General features: G+C 38.6%; 1 protein-coding gene across 6 annotated transcripts in view; it reads right to left on the bottom strand.

Moving 5' to 3' along the window:
* ATP2C1 (ATPase secretory pathway Ca2+ transporting 1) overlaps positions 1–12,625 on the bottom strand; it is a 123,827-nt gene that overhangs the window by 25,633 nt on the left and 85,569 nt on the right. For all 6 annotated transcript variants that reach the window (XR_012509642.1, XM_074372227.1, XM_074372224.1 and 3 more), the window contains 5 exons: positions 12,222–12,346; positions 11,253–11,350; positions 9,319–9,414; positions 9,150–9,239; positions 7,185–7,289 (listed from right to left, as the gene is read on the bottom strand). Coding sequence is in view for 5 of the 6 variants with exons in the window: in XM_074372227.1 (XP_074228328.1) it covers positions 7,185–7,289; positions 9,150–9,239; positions 9,319–9,414; positions 11,253–11,350; positions 12,222–12,346 (514 nt within the window). In the remaining variant the exon portion in view is untranslated. The remainder of the gene's footprint in view (positions 1–7,184; positions 7,290–9,149; positions 9,240–9,318; positions 9,415–11,252; positions 11,351–12,221; positions 12,347–12,625) is intronic.

Below are 12,625 nucleotides of genomic sequence, written 5' to 3'. Positions count from 1 at the left end.
GTCATAGATTAATTGATCATAAGTGTGTGGGTTTATTGCTGGGTCTTCTATCCTGTTTCGTTGATCTATGTGTCATTTTGTGCCACTACCACACTGTTTTGATTACTATAGCTTTGTAGTATACTCTGAAGTCAGAAAGCATGATTTCTCCAGCTCTGCTCTTCTTTCTCAAGATTGTTTTGGCTATCCAGGGTCTTTTGTGCTTCCATACAAATTTAGCAATTCTTTGTTCCCATTCTGTGAAGAAGTGCTATTGGTAATTTGACAGGGATTGCACTGAATTCGTATGTTACCTCGGGTAGTAGTAGTCATTTTAATAATAACGTCTTCCTATACAAGGATGCGTATATCTTTCCCTCTGTTTGTGTCATCTTCAATTTCTTTCATCAGTGTCATAGTTTTCAGAGTACAGGTCCTTTGCTTCCTTAGACAGGTTTATTCCTGGGTATTTTAAACGGTATTGTTTCCTGGGATGTTAAATGGTATTGTTTTCTTAATTTCTTTTTCTGATATTTCATTAGTGTATAGAAATGCAACTAATTTCTGTATATTAATTTTGTATTCTGAAACTTTACCAAATTCATTGATGAGCTATAGTAGTTTTCTGGTAGCATCTTTAGGGTTTTCGTGTATAGTATCGTGTCATCTGCAAACAGTGATGGTTTTACTTTGTTTCCAATTTGGATTTCTTTTTTTTTTTTTCTTCTCTGACTGCTGTGGCTAGGACTTCTAAAACCACGTTGAGTAAGAGTGGAGAGAGTGGGCATCCTTGTCTTGTTTCTGATCTTAGAGGAAATGCTTTCACCATTAAGTATGATGTTAGCTGTGGGTTTGTCATATATGGCCTTTATTATGTTGAGGTATGTTCCATCTATGCCCACTTTCTGGAGAGTTTTTATCACAAATGAATGTTGAATTTTATCAAAAGCCTTTTCTGCATCTATTGAGATGATAATATGGTTTTTATTCTTCAATTTGTTAATGTGGTGCATCATGCTGATTGATTTGCAGATATTGAAAAATACCTGCATCCTTGGGATAAATCCCACTTGATCATGGTGTATGATCCTTTTAATGTATTGTTAGAGTTAGTTTGTTAGTATTTTGTTAAGAATTTTTGTATCTATATTCATAAGTGATACTAGCCTGTAATGTTTTTTTTTTGTGATAACTTTGTCTTATTTTGGTTATCAGGGTGATGACGGCCTCCTAGAGTGACTTCGGAAGTGTTCCTTCCTCTGCAATATTTTGGAATAGTTTCAGAAGGATAGGTGTTAACTCTTCTCTAAATGTTTGGTAGAATTCACTTGTGAAGCCATCTGGTCCTGGACTTTTGTTTGTTGGGAGTTTTTAAATTACTGATTTAATTGCAGCACTGGTAATGTGTCTATTCATATTTTCTATTTCTTCCTGGTACAGTCTTGGCAAATTGTACCTTTCAAAGACACTGTCCATTTCTTCTAGGTTGTCCTTTTTGTTGGTGTATAGTTGCTTATAGTAGCCTCTTAGGATCCCTTTTATTTCTGTTGGTGTCAGTTATAACTTCTATCTCATTTGTGATTTTTATTAATTTGGGCCCTCTCCATTTTTTTCTTAATGAGTCTGACTAAAAGTTTATCAATTTGTTTATCTTTTCAAAGAACCAGCTTTTAGTTTCACTGACCTTTTCCACTGTTGTTGTTTTTATTTTGTTTTACTATTTCATTTATTTCTACCCTAATCTTTTTGATTTCTTTCCTCCTACTAACTTTGGGTTTTGTTTGTTCTTATCTTTAGATATAAGTTTAGGTTGTTTATTTGAGATCGTTCTTATTTCCTGAATTAAGCTTGTATTTCTATAAACTTCCCTCTTAGATCTGCTTTTACTGTGTCCCAGAGGTTTTAGATCATCATGTTTTCATTTTCATTTGTCTCTAATTTTTTATTTCCTCTGATTTCTTCAGTGATCTATTGTTTGTTTTAGTAGCATATTGTTTAGCCTCCATGTGTTTGTGGTTTTCGCAGTTTTTTTTCTTGTAGTTGATTTCTAGTCTCATAGCATTGTGGTTGGAAAAGATGCTTGATATGATTTCAATTTTCTAAAAATTTACTGAGGCTTTGCTTTGTGGGCCAGCATGTGGTCAATTCTGTAGAATGTTCTATGTGCACTTGACAAGAATGTGGATTCTGCTGCTTTTGTATGGAATGCTCTATAAATATCAATTAAGTCCATATGGTCTAATGTGTCATTTAGAGCCTGTATTTCCTTACTGATTTACTGTCTGTATGATATGTCTATTGATTTAAGTGGGGTGTTAAAGTCCCCCACTATTATTGTGTTACTGTCAATTTCTCCTTTTATATCTGTTAACAGTTGCCTTATATATTGAGGTGCTCCTATGTTGGGTGAGTATATATTTACAATTATTCTGTCGGATTGATCCCTTGAGCATTATGTGGTGTCCTTGTCTCTTTTAATAGTCTTTATTTTAAGATCTACTTTGTCTGATGTAAGTATTGCTACTCCAGCTCTCTTTTGGTTTCCATTTGCATGGAATATCTTTTACCATCCCCTTCACTATCAGCCTGCATGTGTCTCTAGCTCTGAAGTGGGTCTCTTGTAGACAGCATAGATACAGGTCTTGTTTTTGTATCCTCTCAGCCAGTCTACGTCTTTTGGTTGGAGCGTTAGTCCATTTACATTTAAGGTAATTATCAATAATTTGTTATTGATTTGTTGTTTTGGATTTGTTTTTGTAGGTCTTTTTTTCTCTTTCTTTTTTTTTTTTTGTTCTTTTCTCTTGTGGTTTGACTACTGTAGCATTATATTTGGATTCCTCTTTCTCATGCATGTATATCTATTATAGATTTTTGGCTTGTTTGTTTGAAGTTGCTGGTCTCTTAATTTCAAATGCATTTTAGATACCCTGCAATCATGCCCTCATCATGCCCTCATGATGACTGGTTTTGATATCATATTTTACATCTACTTTTTCTGTATCCTTTAACTGCTTACTGTGGATACAGATGATTTTACTACCGTTGTCTTTTAACTTCCCTATTAATTTGAGTGTGGATGATTTCCTACCTCTACTTTCACCTTCACGGGTGAGCTTTCTCATTTTGTAATTTTCTTATTTCTAGTTGTAGCCTTTTCTTTTCTATCTAGAGAAGTTCTTTTAGCATTTGTTGTAAAGCTGGTTTGGTGGTGCTGAATTCTCTTGGCTTTTGCTTATCTGTGAAGTTTCTGATTTCTCCAACAAATCTGAGTAAGAGCCTTGCTGGATGGAGTAGTCTTGGTTGTAGGTTTTCCCCTGTCATCACTAAATATATTGTGCCCCTCTCTTCTCGCCTGTAGAATTTCTGCTGAAAAATCACCTGATAACCTTATGGGAGTTCCCTTGTATGTCATCTATTGTTTTTGTCTTGCTATTTTTAATATTTTCTCTTTGTCTTTAATTTCTGTCAATTTGAAGACTATGTGCCTTGGCATGTTCCTACTTGGGTTAATCGTCTATATCTTCATATTTCTAATTATGTTTATCCTGCTACTTCTTTATTGATCAATTCTGTACACTGTCTATTGAGACAGGTGACAGCATGGCCGCCCCACTATCTACTCCTTCTCTCCCCTGTTACAACACAGGTAGCACAAAACTCACCAGTACTCTTTCTCTATAGTTCCTCACTGTGAGCAGAGTGGTAGTCACTAGAACAGCTCACAAAAGTTCCAGCTCTCCTTGTAGGCACGTGATAGAAATGCATTTCCCTACCCCTCTTAACGCACTGAAGTCAGATGTGACTGGCTTTGGCTAAGAAACATGAGCAGTACTTGGGTCACTTCCATGGAAACTGAGGGACTAGTGCATAACGTGCTGTTCCTCTGCCCTCGCTGTGACAGCGCACGCCCATGCTGAGACGGCGCCTCCATCTCCCCAGGCCCCCAGGGACCAGTGAGCAGGTATAGGGGAGAGAAGCAGCAGAAAGGTCTGATGTTTCCATGGCTATGCAAATTAAATGCATTTCTTTTCCTGTTCAAGTTTTATTTTTTATAAAGTTAATAACTGCCTATTTTTTATTCTCTTAGTTTCCTTAACAGCTATTACTAATCATTCCCTAACTCCTCCACAAAATACAGCCCTTCTCGGTGGTATTTTTCACACGCTCCACTGAGCAGGCAGGTCGCTGCGCCACTTTACTACTGAGCATTGTCCTCTCCTGTTCCAGTGTGAGCTGGTGACTTCCAGGTCTGCTGCAAGACCAGTGTCTGGAAGCTTCCCCTCCCGTCCTGGGGGCTCTATTCACCCCTCCCCTGGAGAGAACTCACTGGGTTCTTAGTCTTCCTTTTCCTTAACTTGTTCTCTTATCTAGTAATAACATATCCACCAGTATGTTTCTAAGAAAAGATATGCATTTTGAGACTAGAATGTCTGAAAACATTTTAATTTTACCCCTACACGTGTAAGTTCAGCTGAGAAGAAATTTCCTCACAGTTTGAAGGCCTTCCTCTACTGCTTTCTAGCCTCCAGTGTGTAGTGTCACATCTGGAAAGGCTCAAGAAGCTACTTTAATTCCTAAACCACTGGGTATGTTCTCCCCCTTGCCCTTTGTCCCACCCTAACACCTCTGGATGCTTGCAGGACTCTCTTCAAGTTCCTCAGTTTGCCTGACTATGGGCCTCGGTGTGTTGCTCCCCTCACCCTGCACCTAACACACACTGTGCTGAGCATCTGGTGGGCAATTCTATTCTACAAGTCCTTCCTCCAGAAAATTTTCTGATGTTGTTTGATAAAATCTTCCCATTTTCCGTTCTCTCTTCCTGTCACCACTGTTAGGTGGATGTTGGATCTTCTATTTTCTGATTTTCAGACCTGACTCGTACCTTACTCTTTTTATATTGTCCACCTCCTTGACTTTTTGTTCTACTTTCTGATAGATTCCTTGAATTTATTTGAAAAACATTCTATTTAAAGTATTTTGCTATCATTTTTTATGGTCTTTGGAAATTTTCTTCAGCATACAGCATTATCTTTGTTTCTCTGAGGCCCCTTTCTCTGTTGGTTCGGTCTGTGTCTTTCAAAGACTTTCCCCAAATATCTCGCAATCCCTGACTGTCCATTTATATTCAAGACTGAAGCAAATAAAAGTCTAGAAACTCCATGGGCATTGCAGAGTTTATCAACTGGTGGCCCTCACTGCAGAATGATGAGACAAAGGCCAGGAGCGTGTAAACTCTACCCGAGAGCAAAGAGCTTAGTTAAGACTGCTGTATACTGTTAGACTCACCCCAGGCCCAGTCAGCTTCTCTAAAAAACTCCCCAACCTTCTGACTTAGAGAACGAAGGGAGGGAGATACTCAGCTGCAGGCATTCTAAGAAAGTGGAGTTGGGACCTAGGACAATGACTTGCCCTTAATCCCCCTGTTCTCAGTCTTAAATCTTAATTACACTCTCCACTCTTGTCCCTGAAATGAGACTTATGGCCTGCCATCAAGAACAGAAAAGGTACTTGGGAGAGTTCTACTGGTTCCTTACTCGGAATTTCAACCTGACTTCCTCTTTTTAGCCTTATGCCTTAGTCCCCATCTTCGAAGATACCTGTTCCCCTAAGTCTTATCCATACTTTTCTCTTTTTTAGTTTATCTTTTATTTGTTGGTTGCCATTTTGGTAGGTTCCAGGGAGAGAAGAATGATAAATGCATACTGTCATGTTCAAATGGAAGTCCTCTAAAGACACACTATTAGAACCACTGGGGTTGTTTTTAAATTGGTAACTTTGCCTTATCTGTGCCAGCCAACCTCTTCTAGATCCTGAGTAAGGTCAGTGGGTTTGGGCTTTGTAGATTACACTGGTTGGTTTCATTCTGTAATAAGAACTCTTCAGAATACGAAAATATATGTATGTATATGCATGACTAGGACACTGTGCTGTACACCAGAGATTTACACATTGTACTGACTGTGCTTCAATTAAAAAAATTTAAAAATAAATAAAAAGAGAACTTTTCAGGTCAGCAAATGGGAAGAAAAATCATACAAATCTTTCCAAACTTACATTCTGCCGCTCCCTACTCCCTACACCCAACTCAAAAGATTCAGTCCCCAACTTCTAATGCACAACTTTGGTGAGGTTATACTCAAAACTGCTAGAGTCAAATCTTCAAACTTTACATGAGCCACATCACCTTGAAGTAGCATGTGATCAAGATAAAATGTAAAGAAACAGACCTTCTGTGTAAACTCATATGCATATTCTTGCTGTGTAACAATAAGGACAAGGGACACCAGCTGAAAATTATCTAACTCTAATGCAGTTTCTGAAAGCTTTACATTACAAGGTTTAAGTAACAGACATTTTATTTTTATAGTTTTGTTGCCAACTGTCTCCTTTCCCAGAAGTTTATAAAGTTGACTGAAACTTTTCCTTTTATCAGAATTCCTGGCAGACTTCAATTCACAAGTTCGATGTTGAACAATTTAAAACCAATACATTTCCTACTGATTATGGGTGAGGGGAATCTTCTCACTAATTCCCATCTACAAAGACGTAATTGGTTTCAAAATGCTGGTTCCAGCTAAAACACATAACCAATTAATTCCTAATAAAGAAAATGTAAAAAGAACAAATATATATTTTAAGGGCAAAATAAGTTTAAGCATAAACTGGTAATAGCAACCCTGAGTGATATGATTACACATTATAGGTAACTAGTGTAAACAACTTATCACACTGTGCAAAAATTCCTAAAGCACCTGGGAATAAGGCAGTAGCCTGAAATATCAGTGTATTTCATTTTGCCAGTTTGTGAGCTGGATCAACTAACATGAATTATACACACGTGGTAACCACTTTTCCACAAAATAATGTGGTTTTGTTCATTCTGAAGACAATACACCCTTCAGAAGAACACAGGTAGACAACAGACAGTCATGATGAAGACTCTGGTGTCAGAAACCCTGGGAGACTGAGACCAGGCTCCACATCATTTGAGCTGTTTGCTCACACAGCAAAGCTGGATGTATCTATGCATAAATTCAAAGAGAACATGAAAACAACCAGGGACGCGTGTACTATGAATTATATATACCCTTCAGGGCTGGTCCATATCACGCTCAATGACTGCTTAAATCTACAGGTGGACAGTAAATGAAAAAGTCATCTACGTTAAGAAATATGTAATAAGTATTTTAGAAAAGGAAGGGTACCTGCTGCGTTCGGTGCACACACTTAACAGCCATCCACTTCTGCTCAGAGCTAAAAGGGTACTCAGCTTTTCTGATATAATCCTGTTGAAGTCCATCAAGACCCATCTATATGGCACAAAAGGAAAGTTAACTCTCACCAATATGTGACTTTTTTCCTTTAACAAAAAAATAAGGGTCACAACTTGCAGCAAGGCTGGCTACAGACACCTGGATTATTTTTCAGATAAGAGTGAGAGCAGAGCAGTGCTCCTCCTCCGTACATCACCTTTCTCTGCGCAGCAGCGCACATGCTCACTGTGGGAGTAGATCAAGTCTAAGGAGTGCTGCTCAACTGCATACAGAGCAAAACTTCAACTCTGACTAAATTAAATCCTCTACTGGCCAAATTCTGGAAGGAAGCAGGACACAAGTAAATAAAGATGCCTGGCCAATACTGAGCATGCACTTTCTAGTCAACAGAAGCTTCAGATTCAATCCCTCACTTCTCATGGACTCACCTCTACCTTGCCTGGTGCTACCCCTGTCCTCCCCTGACCCCACATCCTGACACGCTGGCTACCACCATCATGCAGCACTTCTCCTTCCGAAGAGCCTTTGCGTTTCCCTCCAAATATTCAAAAATATTCTTTCAACTACTCAAAACTCTAGTTTATTGCTTTTTACTGTCTACTGAAACATGTTCAGAACCTTCCTCCTGGCTTTCAAAGGCCTTCCAGAGCCCATCATTCAGCCTGTTTAACCACCCTCTAGGCCACTCACACTCCTTCCACTTCTTCCTGGCCAACCAATTCAGAAGCCACAATCCCCTCGAGGCTTCTTTATTCCTCTCTGCTTTCACCCTTGCTCTCCCTCAGCTGACCTCCTATCTAAACCCTTCCTTCCCTTCAAGCCCAGGCCCCAAGTCTGAATTTGCCCTGTTCTTGTAAATCTGGTAAATCTCAGTGTTTAAGACTTAACTGTCTACTACCTTGGTCTGCCTTTCATTTGTTCCAAGCATGTCACTGCTAACTCTCTACCTAAAATGTGAGGCCCCCACCCATAAGGAGGTGCTTTCACCCTCTTTATTTCTCAAAGAGATCAAGTTAAGTATAACAATAAATACTTGTTCAAAGTTGAATAACTAGTAACATCTTTAAAAAGCTATACTATACTATTTTAGTTATAGGGAGAACAAATGGTAAGGGAATGTGGGTTTCTGTTAAGAAAACATATGTATTCTAGAAGTACCAATTTTATTTTATTAAATTAAGTATGTTGTAACAACCCACATTTCTATCCTGGATCTCAGTTCAAGCAAACTCATTTAGAGGCATCTTGTTTTACACAAGTCTCTAGGTTTTCTATGACTGCTCTTAAAAGCAGAAGTTTGTTTCTGTTATGGAGTGACAGATTGGACTTTAGGTTTCTCGTTTAATCAACCGCATGACTTAGGAGATGAGGTGCTCAACTGGGACAGATCAGAGGGTCACTGAGGGCACAGCCCACCTGGACAGCGCAAACTCCAACTCTACACTCATTTTAAGAAACTGACAATGGGAGGAAAGGGAAGACAGGATAAAGAAAAGCTGATTTCTTATGATGGCGTTAGTATCTCTACATGGAAATACTAAAGAATGTTGCCTCTCACTCATCTGGAAGTTGACATTTATCAGCAATTACACACATTTATAAAGTTTTTCGCATAAAACTCTAAATATTATGAAGACAAGAATTCTTTTCTTCTTAAGGACAAGCGCATCCCTGGTCATTAGTTTCTATCTTGCATGTAGGGGATACAAAGTTCTACTGAAAAAGCTCTATGCTCTGTATTTCCAGGAAGAATAAAATTGGTTTCCAAAATGCAGTAAAAACTATGAAACACTGTGAGTCTTCTTCACTCAACGCCTAAAAGTCAGTAACACTGAAACTGTTCACATTTTCTTGTGAGGGTGATATTTTCACACGTCAGAGAGGTCAGGCACGTACCTTCATGGCAAGAGCAATTAAGGCCCCTTCCGTTGGCTTCCCCATTAGGGTGTTGTTTCTAATTACAGCATCATTGCACACACAGCCCGCCTAAGAGAAACACACAGACTATGAGCCACTTCATCCTAAGTCACTGTGAAGAGTCACCTTCTCAGAGTCCAGTACTTACCTCAACAATTCTGCTAACAGATGGGTTATAGAACCCATGGACAACATCACCATCAACAAGCACCTCCCCAAATGGATTGTAGCCAACTCCAGTAACCTGAGGAACACAAAGTGGAGTCAACAATACAACCGGCAGACAGGGACAGTACTACATGAAAACCAAAAACCATCATGAGCTGCGTTCATTTCATTTTACACATCACAACACTGTTAGCTGTATACCTAGAAAAGAATTTAAATTTGTCTAAAAGAACAACAATTAACAGTGAAAGGAATATAGATACTCATTTTCATCACAATGATAAACCTAGTTATTATACTAATAATTAACTATTGATTATGCTAATTAATAATGCATAGCATATTACAAGTCAAAACAATATAATTGTTAATATACTTAATACAATCTTGTATTATTTCAAATTGCAATATACTACAAAAAGGATAAATAAGCCACGAAAATCTCTATACACAGTGAGCTTAAATTTATTTAACGTTACATTTATGTAAGACGCTACAATTTGTAAAGAATTCAAATCTACTACATCTAACATTTGTGACAAACCTATGACCTAGACAAAAGCAGAATTATTTCTCCTTCTCTGCAAATACGCAGGCTCAGAGTCATTAAGTGATTTACCTTAGCACTTACAAACTTCTGTAACGTATATTATGCACCAATTTTAAAAATCAAAGACAGACAAGTCAGACACTTATTCTAAATGGCTAGAACAAACCAAGCCAAACAAAAGTTAAGATTGTTTAGAGGAATTAACAAACGGTTAATGCTTGACATACAAAATTATGGGCTTAAAAGAGAAACTTCTATCTTACCTTCCATATCTGGACCATAAAATAGAAGCACATGTGACCCTAATAACCCTTCCATGTCATCCAGAAAAGGCACATTCAACAATACAGCACTGGGTATCCCTAACCAAATCTAACACCCTAAATATCAACAGTCTCAGTTTAAGGCCTTGTAAAATGGAATTAAACAGACCTAAGTGCCACTTCTGTCACTTTGTCAAATGCTTACTTTGCTCAGAGAACTGGCTGCAAATATATTTTAAAACACTGTACCCATCATATGCAGGCTAATAAAAATTCCAGCCAGAAATCCTGCCAAGACTAGGTGTGACTGGAACTTGTCTTCAGCCAACCTCAAAATTAACCAGGGCATGTACACTGACACGTACTTGAGATGCACATTCATTTATTCTTTTAACAACTATTTACTGCTATGAAGCAGACCTCATGCTATGTCACAGAGCTCCTACTCTATTGTAACTTACAGTATAATGGGAAGGGGGACAGAGAATTTCACCTGGACTACAAGATACTGTGCTGTGAAAACATGTAACATAAGGCGAGGTCTGGATGGTCAGTAAAGCTTTTCTGATGAAATGGGGTTGGCAATGTGGCGCAAAGGACGAAAAGGCATTAGACTGTCCTAAGGACTGAGAACAGCAGCAAGACCCTGAAGTAGGAGGAATTCTGTCACACCAAAAAAACCATAAAGCTAGAGTATCTGGTACACAGAGAGCAAAGTGGACACACAGGCTGAAGAAGGAAATATGGGACAGAACACGTAGGGCCTTCAGCGGCCCCAGTTCCAAACCCTGGTCGCAGTGGAGAGCCACTGAAGCATGCTCATCAGGGGAGTTCTGAGAGATCCCCAAGCTGCACACAGAGCAAAGGATCAAGAGCTAGGTAATGAACAGATGGAGGGATGACTGAAACAGGTATGGACAGGGGTCAAGGTTTCAGACTGCGCAAATGGAGTGGGACCAAGTTGGGGGAGGACCACGTGGGACAGAGCACATTCTGGTGCTGACTGGCTGACAGCCCTGTGAAGGCAGGACAGATGAGTGGGGATGTTAACACCAGGTTCCCTAAGAAGGACACTGCTGTCAGACACGAGCCCACAGGTACCTCAGCGCGCAGGCCGTCCGATGTGAACACGTGGGTGACAGTCATTTCATTCTTCGTCAGGGTCCCAGTTTTATCGGAACAGATAACATTACAGCAGCCTGAAGAGCAAATTGGCACGAGTCACCAAGAAGTCAGGGGAAACACAAGTTCACACTGAACACAAATCAAAGACGCTGGAAGCCTGTCCTGCTCCTCTGAATTTTGTACAAATCAAGCTCATGGATAAGTTTAAACTGCTCTCTCTCATTGTGTTTGCTTCATCACATGGTAGTTTCTAAAATTAAAATTAAAAGTTAGATACTGATAAATGTTGACTTTATTTATCTACAGGTGAATTTCTACAAAGCTACCTGACGTTAGGCTTACATAGTAATTTTATATATTTTCTAGAAAGTTGCAAGGGTACCTAAATATAAACCTATCATATAACTTTTTCAGTCAGTAGTTTAAGGTATTTTTACCTTCTCAATACTAAAATGCAAACTAGAAACTAAATTCAAAATTTTTGGATTCCTAAATAAAAAGAAGTTTTGTAACATGTATAAATAAACTTATCACAATTTTCATATCACACATAAGATTATGTTACAGCAACAGAACTATTATATATTTACTGATCTTACCAACAAATTCAACTCAAGAATGACATTTTAGGATCCATAATTATCAATTATCTTCCTTGAGATAGCAAAAGAAAACATTCTATTTCACTCTAAAGTTTCATTTGTTACTTTTTTTTTAAACATGATTTAAAGCATTAGAGCATTCCATGATGCAGAAAGATGTAAGAGTTCCCTGACCTGAGTGATATGCATTTTAATGACGTTTTTGGCTGTTAAAACCAAACTCAACACTGCCACAAGCCAGACACTACCATGCAAGCCTCTAAGACAAACTATAAAACCCAAAGATGATTCCTTGTTGTGTGAACTAATACACTGGATAAGTATGCTCTAACCAGAGACTTACCTAGAGTTTCAACGATAGGTAGTTTTTTCACAATGGCCCTTTTTTTCACCATTCTCATAACACCAAGGGCTAGAGTCACTGTGACCACAATGGGAAGACCTTCAGGAATTGCTGCGACAGCCAAACTATAACCGATAAACACACAGTATTGAAGCACACATTCAGCAGTATCACAGCAATAATGTCAATTTTCAGTAATGTTCGCTGTTACTTTAAACAGAGGCTAAATAATGTAAAATTAATACTGTCAATACCTAACTAGGGCCTCAAAATGAGGTAAAACTGATTACCCTTTATTGGACACCTACTAGCTGCCAGGTTAAGCAGAGGTTAAAGATAGAGGCTCTGCCATCAGACTGCCTAGATTTGTGCCCCAGTGTCATCCGTTGTTACCCGTGTGACCT

The sequence above is a fragment of the Camelus bactrianus genome, chromosome 1 (genome assembly GCF_048773025.1).
Source record: "Camelus bactrianus isolate YW-2024 breed Bactrian camel chromosome 1, ASM4877302v1, whole genome shotgun sequence".
Lineage (NCBI taxonomy): Eukaryota > Metazoa > Chordata > Mammalia > Artiodactyla > Camelidae > Camelus > Camelus bactrianus.
Note: the sequence above shows the minus strand (reverse complement) of the source record. Positions and strands in the feature narration are given on the sequence as shown.